Below are 14,010 nucleotides of genomic sequence, written 5' to 3' on the forward strand. Positions count from 1 at the left end.
ATATAAGATGTTATCATTAGAAGCTGGATGTGGTGGTGCATGCCTGCAATTCCAGAGAAGTGGAGGCTAAGGCAGGAGGATGACAAGTTCCAGGCCAGCCTGGGCAACTTTGTAATAGCCTGTCTCCAAATACAAAAATAAATATAAAGGAAGTGGTAAAGTGGCATTGTGTTCAATCCTTAGTATCACTAGCAAAAATTAAAAAGATGTTATCCTTAGAGAAAGCTTGGTGAAGAGTTTATGGGAACTCTGTAGTATCTTTGTAACTCTTTTATAAATCTAAAATTAATTCTAATAAAACAATTACTACAAAACAATTTATGATGAATAAAATTACTCTAAAACAAAACATCAATTTCAGAAAGTAGAAAAATTGAATACACCCAGTCATTATTTTTTCACTTATTAGTAACTTAATTATATCAGACAGTAACTTTTGATTATTTTTAAAGCAATTTTTAAGCATCTCTATTTCATTTTTCAGAATGTTTTGAGTTTTATCCTACTTTTTAAATTCTAATTCTTTTTTTTGCCAGTTTCTATTACTTTAGAGTAACAACCACAAAGAAAAATTAGAAAAACTTAAATGTGGGGCTGGGGTTGAGGCTCAGCAGTAGTGCACCCGTCTTGCACGTGGGAGATCCTGGTTCGAGCCTCAGCACCACATAAAAAAATAAATAAATGAAATAAAGGTGTTGTGTCCAACTACAACTAAAATATAAATATTTTTTTAAAAAAGAAAAACTTAAATGTTTCATGAGAACATAGCAGTTGACTGTGAAAAAATATGAAAATAGAGTGATATAGATTAGAAATTTTATGAATTTATGTAAATAGATTAGGAATAAAATAGTAAGTATTCCTTGCTGATCCATCTATTCTGCTTCTTAATTCAGACATCTAGAGTTGTGTCACTGCAGAAAATCTGTAGATAAAAATGCAGTTATCGTGGATTATGGGATAACCTTTCTGTTATTTTCACTTTTATATCTTTTAAACTTTTACCCAAGAAAGTATTAAAATAAATGAAAACTATAGAAGGAAAGGAAATAAAATTTCTCAACACTTAGGTTTTTTAGTTTGTTCTACTTAATTTAAAGCCAACTGTGATTCTTCCTCTAATGTGAATTGGTTCATATTTTTTTGGTGTGTCATACATCATAAAAAAGAAAAGAATATGAAATTAAGATTAGCCAAAGTCTACAATTCATTAGAGCCAACTTATAAGAATATACCCAAAAGAGTATTATTCAAAATAATTTCTTTTTTGACTACAGACTATTAATACCTGACTTAGAAAAAAAAAACACAAAGATAGGGGATATACACTTTAACTTGAGCCTCTCATCACAAACTTCTCTTATTCTTGAGGAATCCTGTTATTTCTCTATTTCAGTACCTTCCCACTGATATATGTTTTCACTGAATACTCATTCCTGCTTTTTCTTTTTGAATAGGTGGTCTGAACTTTCATTATGGATGGCTGATGTCAATTTCTAGAATCAAGATGTAGTTTTCAATGGCCCTCTTAGAATGCAATCATAAAGATTCCACATTTAATGGGAAGACTGTGAAAAACAATAACTATGTAAAAGCCACTGTGAATATCTACTTCATGTATCTTCAAAGTTGTCTAATCCCAAGCTATGTTTCTATTACTATATTATTATAACAGAGAATTAAGTCTATCATTTCTGCCCTTATGACAAAGAAAGGCAAGAAGAATTTCTAATTTCAACATAAAGGCCAGATGAGCCCTTATTATTTTAAGCCACTTGCCTACATACACCAATGACAGTAAGAAGTCCCTCATGAAAACTTCATCAAAAAGTCTGCTGAATCATTTAAGCACTTGCTATTTCATCATGAACCCTAAAAGCTAAGTATGGGTTTCTGTTCTGTCCTTCATTCTAGCAACAGAATAAACACCATAGTGTGAAACTATTGCTTTATAAGCTGCCAATGTTCAATTCAGGAGGCATAATCTAAAGATAATCATCATTATATAAGATCAAAAAAAAAACTAGAATTTGTAGACTTCCCAATGCAGAGAAAAGAAAACTGTATCATAATTCCCAGTGTCATATTTAAGAATTACCCCCCACCCTTAAATTTCACTTGTATTCTAAGGAATTACATTATCACAATAAGATAGCAAAGTGCAGCTTAGTGATTTTTCTATGGCAAATATGGCAAACACTGTTGATTGCCTATCTAACAATCACTCCTTCCACCCTTCCTCCCTGCTCACAGATCCTGCTTATACTTCAGGGGTTAAAAGTGCCTCCTCTATAAAAAGTCCTCCTTCTCACCTCCCTTACAATCAGGTCAGAGGTAGGATGTAACCCAATCCTAACTCTGGGGCCTAAGAGAGCTGAAGCTGGATAGCAAGTCTTTGGAGGAGGTTACCTTCAACAATAAAGGGGTATACACAGGAGGAGAAAACTGCTCTTTCTCTATAGCATTTGATTGTACCTCCATGTGAACCTAACCTCCCCCTACCACCACCACCAGCTGCTAAACCCATCTTAAAACCATTAGGACAAATATCACTAATGTGATGAATATAACACAGAGAATAGTACTTGAGCATCCTAATAGTTTCACAGACCCTTAATTCTAACAGTGGAAAAGTCCTGCCTCTACCTTCTTGATAGGTAACAATTATCTTAGTTTATGGCTTAAGCTTAAGCCATTTTATTTGGATATTGTTGGTACCTGAAAGCCAAAACATACTAACTAATCTAGCTAGCAAATAACTGTTCACACTCTCAGATCAGGAAGTTAGGTCTCTGCTATTTAGTGGACTCAACACTACAATCCTCTCTACCTTGATCCCTAGTGCTTCACTGCCATGTATCTTCTCTTCCTTTTTAAAATTCTAATTGCTGTAAGGACCAAGCTTAATGTAATTATATTCACCTCTATTTCACATAAAGTCTTTCTTCCACAATTTTTCTCTGATGATGAAATGGAAGGTACTTTTTGCTTCTCTGATATACTTTTCAGTTATGTCTGCTTTTAACAGCTTTACAAATGTGCCCCAATTTTTAGCTTACATTTTCTCTGTTACTATCCAAAGTCCAGTCACATATTGAAGTCACAATTGATCTAAAATTTTTAAAAATAAAATGCTAAATATAGGATAAGGTTTTGCTTTTATAGAGTCACCATGAACATTAATAAATACAGCTAAATGATGAGTAACTGAGTCTGTTATCCTTCTTACATAATAAAAAATTTAACCCAAATTTAAAAACAATGAAAAAGACAAAGTGAATAACTGCAGGTGAAATCAGAATTCAACCTCAGCACAGTTAATTTTTAAAGAGACTTCACATGTTCTTGAATTCTATATTTAAAGGGATAAAGATCATACTATGAATTTCCATGTTTGCTTATAATAAAGAAAGGCTCCTTAAGCAGGAGTTGATAAAACTTTTATTCAAAGTTACTCAGAAATTCAGCAACATGAAAACTAAACCAGTCAAACAGACATAACTAACATTTGATTTATTAGAAAAATAAGGTTTTAGAGAAAAGACTACAAACCTTGAAAACTTCAGATCCTTTTCTTTGATACAACTCTTTTTGTTGTTATTTGGCTTATTACAAAAGCTTGTTCACTAAAAAGAAAAAAAGTCACAATTAAATACTTTTAGAAAAATCAATTAGAAATACAAAGGCAAACTAGAAAAAGGTTTTCTGAAAGTTTCAACACAAAAGTTTGAAAAACAACCCATGATTCACACCACAATTACCAATACCTAAAAAAATCATAACTAGAGAATATTCATTTTCAACCCAACTGTTGTTTAAGCCAAATTACTGCATTGATCAAATTGTTTTTAACCAAATGTATGCTACCCTAAATTTGCAATCTATGATCTCATTTATCTGCAAACTTTGCAAATGCTGCTTCTTTAGCAAAGGCTCCACTCCTATTCCCACTTTCTTTAGCAAATTAATGATTAATGTGAACTAAAATCCATAAAAATATGGAATAGGGGGCCTGATAAAAAATTTAAGATTTTTAAATTAAATTAATTAATTTTTAAATTAAATTTTAATTGCTTATTTTAAAAGCCTATGTTTAAAAGGTTAAATATTTGATTTGTGATATAATTTGGCTTTATGACATCACTTTTGAAATACCAGATAGGATAATAATTAAGGTCAAATATGAACTAAGCAACTTTACAGGAAAACAAAATTTAGATGTTTATTAAATTCTTCCTAAGATTAAGTCATAACATATACAAAAAGGTAAAGAGATGAAAAAGAGAACTGCTATAATATGTAATAGGTTATTTATTATAGCATTGTTACAACTTCAAGATATTGGAAGCAATGTATATGTCATTCAATGAGAGATGGGAAAAATAATTATGATGCATCCAGACAATGAAATAGTATGAAACAGCAAAGAATGAGTAATGTTAAGCAAGAAAATGGAATAAAATGTCATCAGATTGCCAAAATACAGTAAAGTGCAATAGAGTGTAACTATTACTAATACTATTATTATCATGATTACCATTTCTCATGAAAAGTCACTCCAATAGCCTCTAAAGTTTTTTATAATTTTGTTGAATGATTATTTGTAGGCAATGTCCGCCTCTTTTGCTGAGCTGTGCCTATTATTAAACATCATTTTTAACAGCTGAGATACAAAATAAAACTGCCTCCATGCAGAGTGTATTTACTGTGGTGTATGTGACAGAAAACTGAAATCCTTAAATTTAAAACTGATACTTACCTGTGTATGCACAAAATAAAATTACTATGTCAAGTATATTGGCACACACCTATAAGTCCAGAGATTCAAAAAAGTAAGACAGTAGTATCACCAGTTCCAGGCCAGCCTAGGCAACTTAGTGAGGCCTGTCCCAAAATAAAAAATAAAAGGGCTGGAAACATAGCTCAGTGGCAAAGCACCCTTGGTGCCCCTGTACCACGAGGGGGGAAAAAAAGCAAAGAAAGAAAAAAAAAAAAAAGAATTAAAAAGGGGAGCATCAGATTGAAAAGGAAGAAGTAAAACTCTCTATTTGCATAAGATAGAATCCTGTATATAGAAAATCCTAAGGAATCCACTAAACTAACAATAAAAAGTTCAGTAAAGTTGAAGTATAAAAAGTCAGTATACAATAAACCATTGAATTTCTACACACTTGCAATGAGCAATCTGAAAATGAAGAAAACAATTCCACTTACAATAGCATGAAAAGAATAAAATACTGGGTTGGGGTTCTGGCTCAACGAGAGCGCTCACCTAACACCTGTGAGGCCCTGGGTTCAATCCTTAGCACCACATAAAAAAATAAATAAATAAATACAGAGAATAAAGCTATTGTGTCCAACTACAACTAAAAAATAAATATTTTTTTAAAAAAGAATAATAATAAATTTGACTAAAGAAAAACAAATTTTATTTTTTATTAGTTTATTACATATTTTATTTCAGGATCACAGATTGATCCCTTAAATTTTAAAGTTTAATTTTTCCTAAAACACTTAAGATAGACACACAGTTTATAAATCTAAAATATTACTGCTGCAGCCTTGATTCTCTTGAATTCTATCCTTGATTCTAAATTGTTCTGGGCTTGGCATATGCTCACCACTCACACAACAATTTTGTTATTTTACAAAATTTGAAGGGTTACTTTCTCATACAATTCTTGGGAAATGCTGTCTCAGTTTGCTGTAATCTTAAGAAGTATAAAATTTAACCTCCATTTTAAAATAACAAAACACTGCTGAGAGAAATTTCTAAAGTATTAAATAAATGGAAAGTCATCCATGTTTACCAACTGAAAGATGTAATACTGTTAAAATGTTAAATGTTAAAATGTTAAAATGGTACTAATACCCAAACTGATCTATAGAGTCGACATAAACCCTATAAAGATTCTAGCTGACTTCTTTGCATAAATTGACACGTGGTCCTAAAATTCATATGGAAATTCAAGTGACATAGAATAACTAAATTATCTTGAAAGAACAAAACTGGAAGACCTGTGCTTATCAACTTCAAAATTTACTATGAAACTAAAGTAATTAAGGCTGGGGTGGTGGCTCAGTGGCAGAGCACTAGCCTACCATGTATGAGGCACTGGGTTCAATTCTCGGCACCACATATAAATAAATAAAAGAAAGGCCCACTGACAGACAAAAAATAAATAACTTTTTTTTAAAAGCTATAGAAATTAAATGTGTGGTACGGGCATTAGGATAAACACATGGATAAGTGGAATAGATATGTATAAATATCTCACATGTAGGCCCATTTATTTTCCAAAGAGTATGTGAATACCATTCAATGGGAAAGAAATAGTCTTTTAAACAAATTAGTGCTAACACAAATAGATTGCCATATGGAAAGAATAAAATTGGATCTTTTTTTTTTTTACAACATATACGTATCTAGAGAGACAAAATATACACCTTTTCCAACTAAATTATTTTTTCAAATGATTGTTGTTCATGTATTTACATGCTTTTCATTTCTAAATTCTGACAGTCTTCTTCTAAAATGTTTTTTGAAGCATTTGAAAGTACAAAAGCACACTACTGATCAAGGAGAACCTGGAATTTTAAAAGAGCTAAGAAAAACTCATAAATTTCAAAGGCAGAAAACCAATTTGTCTTTGGTAAATGACCAAAATTCCCTTCAAGTTAAATTTTGATCCCCTTTGAACCAGAAATTACTACAAATAATTAAACTTTAATTTGCAAACTATTTGTACATCTTACAAAAGAAGTCATAAATGTAAAGCTGAAACTTAGAGACTTTATGTCACAGTAATTTTAAACTAAATGAAACAAATGCTTAAGATACTTTTTGGAATAGCAGAAATAATGAAACTTTGGGATCAGATACATGGGTTTGAATCTTAACCTATTTATCATCCAGGTGATCATCAACAATTTACTTTGTCTCTGAGCCTCAGTTCCCTCTTCTGTTAAATAAGTGATCATAATACCTTACTTAAGGTGAAAAAGGAATAACTCCAACTATGCACTAAATGGGGGAAGAAGGGCAGGGTCGGATAATTACACTTTCTTTAAAAAAAAAAAAACTTACCTGTAAAATTTGAATTTTTTACAATTTGTATATAATTTTAAAACAATGAATGTTTTTAAAATTAAAAAACCTTCCTTTTATAGATTTCTCATATAGCCATTTTATAAGACAACTCTACACAGGAGATACTCAATAAAAAAGAATTTCCAGAGCTCTATTCCTTACTCCTTCCAAAGCTTCTTAAATTTCATCTTCTTGAATTCAGGTGAACAAGCCACAGAAGAAGCAAAGTTAAACATTTATTTTCTGAAGGTTGCAGTTATCAAGAAAGAGATAAAACTAATCTCTTAAACCACTTTCCTCAAAACATACCAGAGAATTAGCCTGAAAAGAAAAACATTTCCATTTGCTTACTAATGCTGATAGGTAGTGCTGAAACTTCAGGTTTGGGGGGTGTTATTATTCTGAAACTCCAGATTTTGGGGTGTTTGCTTTCTGCAAGGTAAAATAAGGGGCTGGGGCTGTAGCTCAGTGGCAGAGCGCTTGCTTAGCATGTGTGAGGCAAGAGTTCAATCCTTAGCACCACATAAAGAGAAACAAAGGCATTCTGTCCATCTACAACAACGACAAAAAAAATTTTAAATGGTAAGATAATACTATCAAGTGAAAACAAAATTTGGTACCTTTAACTTTTTGACCATCAAAATAAATTCAGGATACTGGTCTCTTTTCTGCTGAAAAACATAAGAATATACTTTACAGAATCTTGTGAGACTTATTTTTCTTTCATATTCTAATAGATGAATGAAGTTATCTAATAGATGAATTTCAGGAAATACAAAAAGATGACATTTAAAAACCGCCAAAATATTATGGGACCACTACAGATGGTCATGTGGCATTTGGTAGCTTTCTTTAATGACTGAGTCATTAGGCTCTTTCAAACATCTTATTTAAAGAAGTGCATTAGATTTAGCATTTCCTACTTATTTATTCCTGAGCATAATCGCATTTCCATATAGCCTTGTTTTAGACTATTTCACGTTTTAGACATGAACGAATCGAGGAAGGCAACAGTGCTTTGCGTAACTTTTATCTCGATGTCTTTTAGTAGAACGGGACAAATTAAAAACGTGGGTAGTAAAAGCCAGTTGGTCAGGGATTCCCCAGCCCCGCGACCTTCTCCTTCATAGTTCCTCTCCGTTCCACTAGTGATGAAAACTTTCCTCACCCCGGGTGGAGGCCCAGCCCTGAGCCAGACCTCAACACCCTCTGCTCCGCATCGCTTTCCGGCCTCAAGCGCCTGAGCCCCGCATCACTGGTTCCGGCCCCAGGGCGCCCCTTAGCAGGCGGACGGAAACATGACTAAGACGCCCCGGGCCCGCGGCCAGACCTCCAGGCTTCGGTCCCTCCCAGACCCCGCAACTACGCCCCGCAGCGCCCCCGGGAGACTAGGATCCTCTCCCTCGCTCGGTCCCCTCCCCCAGCAGCGCGCACACACCTGAGAGCCCCCAGAAGGCTAGGGGCGGGCTTCCCAGAGATCCGGCCGCCCGAGCTCCCGCCCCACCCCTCCACCCGCCGGTGAGCATGCGCACCAACCGCCCGCGCCTGCGCGCCCCCGACACCAGGCCGGCACGCGCCGCCGCCTGGGAGGCCGGGCGAGGCCGCAGCGGAGGCGGAGGCCGAGCGCCCTGGGCGGCGCGCGGCCCCCGAAGTCCTTCCTCCCGTTAGACGACGAGCGGTCGAGGGGAGGGGACAGCCAGGCAGGCAGGAAGCTGCGGCTTAAAAGGACTGCCAGCGCCAAGTTCTTCCTCCCTCAGTCCCAGGCCTCCGAGCGCACCTCTTCTGCGGCCCGCTCGCCTCTCGCCTCTACTTTCCGCCATGTACTGCCGCCTGGGCGAAGCGCTGCTGTTGTCGCGCGCCGGACCCGCTGCGCTGGCCTCTGCGGCCGCCGACTCGGCTGCGCTGCTGGGCTGGGCCCGCGGACAACCCGCCGCCTCCCCGCAGCGGGGATTCACGCCGCCCTCCCGGCGCCACTACAGTGAGGCGGCTGCCGACCGTGAAGACGACCCCAACTTCTTCAAGATGGTGGAGGGCTTCTTCGACCGTGGTGCCAGCATCGTGGAGGATAAGCTGGTGGAGGACCTGAAGACCCGGGAGAGTGAGGAACAGAAGCGGAACCGGGTGCGAGGCATCCTGAGAATCATCAAGCCCTGTAACCATGTGCTAAGCCTCTCCTTCCCCATTCGGCGCGACGACGGTTCCTGGGAGGTCATCGAGGGCTACCGGGCCCAGCACAGCCAGCACCGCACGCCCTGCAAGGGAGGTGAGCGCTCGCTGAGCCCCGTGTTACCCGCCCTCCTGCGAGGAGCAACTGCTCAGTGCTAGGGCGGGCGGTGTTCCCCTCCCAAGCTCTCCGCCCGGGCCAGCCGGTCTCGGGTGTGGCAGTTTTGGAAGATAAGTGATTTTTCCGCCCTGAAACCACAGTGCAGTCAGCCCCCGTCCTTCCCCCGCGAGCCATCACCGCTGGCCTCTCTATACCAATGCTGTATCAGAGTAGACACTGCACTGGTCTTTTAGTCCAATTGCTGCAAATTCCACTTCTGGAGAAGGCAGTGACTGGCCCCTAGCCCATCCGATGGTGCTGTGAGAGTTTTTGTGGGCTTCTGACTTTTCCCCGGAATGCAAACTATAGAATTATTTTCTGTTTTTTTTTTTTTTGTTTTTTTTTTTTTTGCAGCAGTGACAGATGAAAAAGGAAAATAGAAAATGACTAGTCTTCAAGGTTCGAAATCTAGACAGTTTTATTAACCAAAGGATATTACTAAGCGCTTGTGAAGTTATTTTTACGCTTTGTTTTGTACCGCCCGCCCCTCAAAAAAATAGGTCCGTAGAACGTCTCTGACAAATAAACACTGGGTGTCCTGACATTAAAGGGTGTAGACTGCAGAAGGCCTGCCAGCCAATGGAATGAAACAGCTCCAGGGGTGTGTACTGGTCCTGGCTAGTACCAGATTTGAGCTGAAGGAAAAGATAACTAGGTGAAGAAGAGAGATGAGTCAGTCAGTTACAGTTTAGTAATCCTCGAAGTATTCTGTAGTTTCAATTTTTGGATGTGTGTAGATTTGGTTTCTGTAGTCAGGTTGATGATTTTTTTTTTCAAATAAATGAAAGCTTTCTTTCCCGCCCCCACTTTCAGTTCATTGCACAGTATGTGTTTTAAAGTGTCCTAAAATGAAAGGGACAAAACCACCCTTTTTTGTTGTTGTTCAAAAAAAAAAAAAATTAGGTAAAATAAAGGATCCAGAGAGGCGAAGTCTTGCTAGAGGTGGATTGGCTAATAAGCATGAAGGAGGTTGGGCTAGATCTTTTGTCTGCCTCAACCCTATCCTCTGCTCTTGTACTGGCAGCCTGATTCTGAGGGTGATTTTTTAGAAATCCCTTCTCTACCAGAAAAACTTTAGCTGTGACCCTGTTCTCAGCAGGAGAACAAAGGTTGCTACCCAGGGTTTAATGATTTACTAAATTTGCATATACCGCACCTACTTCTACCTTTGAAGCCTAATTGTCCTTTAACCATATAGTTTCCTCTGCTAAAAGCTGTTGGTATCACTTTGACCTCTAGTTTCCCTTTCAGCTCCAAAATTATATAAAGGGGCATACTGTCATTCTACACTGCTTTCCCTCTTCCTACCACTCCCTTATTCTCCAAACCAGGAACTCAAGTTCAGACTCCCATAAAAGCAAACAAGGATATTGGAAGAAGAGGCAACATACAGCAAATAATCAATTGCAATATTGCTGTAAAATGGACATCAAGCTGGGCACAAAGGCAAAAATCCCAGCAACTGAGGAGACTAAGGCAGGAGATCACAAGTTGAAGGTCAGCCTCAGCAAGTTAGAGATACACTGCCTCAAAATATAAAAAGGACTACAGATGACCCTATCTTTTTTTTTTTTTTAAGATAGAGAGAGAGAGAGAATTTTTTTTAATATTTAGTTTTCGGCGGACACAACATCTTTGTATGTGGCGCTGAGGATCCAACCCGGGCCGCAGGCATGCCAGGCCAGCGCGCTACTGCTTGAGCCACATCCCCAGCCCAGATGACCCTATCTTTAAATTAAAAAAAAAAAAAAAAAAAAAAGTTGTTAATTTTCTTGGTCCCATTAGGATCCTAAAAATACAGAATGTGTTAGATGATTGAGATAAGTGCCTTTGATAATCTCTGAACTTCAGTAAATCTTTCCCTCTTAAACATTTTAGCCATACTCCCTACCCCCACAACCCCCACCCTACTAAGCTGTCTTTCTCTTCCAGTATCCTTTGCAAAAGGAGAACCTCATCTGGTCATCATCCTTTTCCCAACCCTAAACTTTCTGTATCTAATCTTTCTTCCATAGCAGTTGTACCTGAGTTTCCTAAAATAGAATCCTTAAAGCTTGAATCAAAACAACAAACTTCTTATATCTGTAAAGCAAAGAGGTGATTTGAATACCTTCGAGTAGCTAGTGAATACTTTATTCAAAGTATTTAATAGTACATTGTTTTTGTTCTCTTCCCAAATACCATATTTAACTGAGGACTGAGGCCATTAGATTTGTCTCTGTTAAGGATTTGAAGAAAGATGTGCTGTAGGCTATGAAGGGAAGCTCTACGGAAGGCCTTAAAAATACTTTGAGCACCAAGAATGGTGGCTACTCCTACTCAGCAGGTTGAGACAGGAGAATCACAAATTCAAAGCCAGCCTGAGCAACTTAACGGCAAGACCCTGTCTCAAAACCAAAAAGGGCTGGATATGTAGCTCAGATTCATAGCACTTGCCTAGTATATATGAGGCCCAGAATGTAATCCCCAGTACCCCCCAAAAAAAAATTCAGCAAAGATCAGTATTGTGAGAATGAGAGATTGATTTAAGAAGACTCTTAAAGGTTCTGATGTTTTAAAATTGTTTCTATTCACTTTCTCTGAATAAGTTCTATATTTAATTTACCATGGTTCTACCTGAGACCAGTCTACCTTTTTAATGGAAAGTTTATCATTTATTCTGGGTCAGGCAGGGTGACTTAATCCCAGCAATGCTGGAGGCTAAACCAGGAAGAGGATAACCAAATTTCAAGGCTAGTTCAAGGCTAGCCTCTGCCATCTAGCAAGGACTTCAGCAATTTAGTGAGACCCTTTCTTGAAATAAAAAGTCAAAAGGGCCTGAGCTCAGTGATAATGCACCCTTTCCCCTCCCCCAAAAAAAGTCAGTTTGGGAAAAGAGTACAAATTAATAATAGCAATCCATTGATGTAGGAGTCAGTTTTTAAGCCTGCCCCTCATTGTCTTGATTTTAAAACTACTAAGTCAAAATTCTTCCATAATGATTCCTCCTGTCTTAGAACTTTCTAAAACTATTTTAATAAAATTAATGGACTATAAATGGAATTCTCTGATAAAAATAAATCGTTTATTTAATTATAAATTAAAAATTATACTCTATGTTAACCCCGGGTCTTGTATTACAAACCAAAATGCAAGAAGCAGCAGTTGGAGATAGATGGTCCTTTGATGCCAGGATGCCAGGGAAGGTTGGAGGCCTTGTAAGGCTGTAATTCCCCTCATTGTGTGTTGAATGGCAGTACCTTGGGGAAGACTGCATTTACATACTAATACTGTTTTACAATGAGATACCCTGTCTTCACTGGGGAGAAAAACATTGGACTCTTGTTTCCTATGCTCAATTGACAACCATTGAAATTTGGGTATTTGACACACTTTCTAATATTTTGGAAGTGTGACTGCTTATATCTTGTTGCCACAAGATAACAGAATTTAAACTATCAAACATTTTAGCCCTGAGGTTGTGTTGGTTTTTAGTACTTTCTAGTACAAAAAACTAAACTTAAGTGTTGCCATTATAAAAGCCTTTTTATTTCATGGAAGTTACATGCTACTTTTCCTCTCAGGCATAGAGACCTATGATTCCAGAGGAGATGTGTTCATGATATTGTCACTTAGTCTTCCCACCATTTGTACATGTGAATCCATTTAACAAGTTTGCTCTAGCAGGAAAAAATCTCACGTGCAAGAGGACAAACACTGCTCACTCATGCAAAATACACTTTGTAAGAATTGGGGCATCACAAATTGGAAGCTAAGCACCAGGACTATTAAACTCTAATAAAACTAATAGTATTTAACTTTTGAGTCCAAGAAGTTAAAAAATGAACTCTTTCACTTATAGTGGGAAGAAATTGGATTTACTATAGTTGGTAATGACTTAAATTGCTTAGGAAAACCAGGTTTAGTTCTCTGTGGCACTGGGAGATTGAACCTGGGGGCGCTCTACCACAGAGCCATTCCTAACTTTTTTATTTTTTTATCTTGCTAAATTGCTAAGGCTGGCCTCAAACTTGTGATCCTCTTACTCAGCCTCTGGGTTGCTGGGATTATAGGAATATGCCACTAGGTATGCCCAGCTAGGAAAATTAGTTTTTATCCCCTAATGTTAAAGATATTGAGGATTCTGCCTGGAAACAATAAAGACTAAAACACTAATATGTTGGTGTTGAAAAAAATCTAGGCACTAGTTTGACATGCATCTTCTTGTTTTGCTTTTCTGTTTATTTTGCAGAATGGTTTTTATAACACAGGTGAGGAGAAAATTCTCTGGTATTGCTCTAATAAATCACATCAATTCATAAATGGCCCATAATTCCTGTATCCTGCAAGATAAGCATTGAAGGCTCTTAAATCCAAAACTCTTCTCTAAACCTAATCTAACCAGTCAGATAAATCAATATTTCCCCCTTCCAGAAACAGAAATTAATGCAAATTGAAGTACTCACTAACCAAATGGAAGTATTCATATGTGGAAAAACTACTGATAAAGGCAGGAGGAAAGTGTTTGTGAAGGGCAAAAAGACAAACTAAAAAAGTCTCTTAAGACCTTTTTGAATAATTTTATTAAAAAGAGACTGTACCTGGGTAATTTTGAAGC

General features: G+C 37.3%; 2 protein-coding genes across 9 annotated transcripts in view; one reads left to right on the top strand and one right to left on the bottom strand.

The window, feature by feature from the left end:
* The window catches only part of Shld2 (shieldin complex subunit 2), an 85,927-nt gene extending 77,281 nt beyond the window's left edge, over positions 1–8,646 (bottom strand). For 4 of the 8 annotated variants that reach the window (XM_078038703.1, XM_078038692.1, XM_078038686.1 and 1 more), the window contains exons 1-3: positions 8,529–8,637; positions 7,711–7,758; positions 3,553–3,626 (exon numbers count right to left, since the gene is read on the bottom strand). The gene's annotated coding sequence lies outside the window, so the exon portion shown is untranslated. Of the gene's footprint in view, positions 1–3,552; positions 3,627–7,710; positions 7,762–8,258; positions 8,470–8,528 lie in introns of those variants that run through there. The other 4 variants (XM_078038727.1, XM_078038720.1, XM_078038696.1 and 1 more) reach the window with 3 other exon arrangements.
* Positions 8,647–8,650: 4 nt separating this feature from the next.
* Glud1 (glutamate dehydrogenase 1) overlaps positions 8,651–14,010 on the top strand; it is a 35,149-nt gene continuing 29,789 nt past the window's right edge. Inside the window, exon 1 of the mRNA XM_078038735.1 lies at positions 8,651–9,353. Coding sequence (XP_077894861.1) covers positions 8,909–9,353 — 445 coding nt within the window. The 5' untranslated portion in view covers positions 8,651–8,908. The remainder of the gene's footprint in view (positions 9,354–14,010) is intronic.

This window comes from Ictidomys tridecemlineatus, chromosome 1, assembly GCF_052094955.1.
Source record: "Ictidomys tridecemlineatus isolate mIctTri1 chromosome 1, mIctTri1.hap1, whole genome shotgun sequence".
NCBI lineage: Eukaryota > Metazoa > Chordata > Mammalia > Rodentia > Sciuridae > Ictidomys > Ictidomys tridecemlineatus.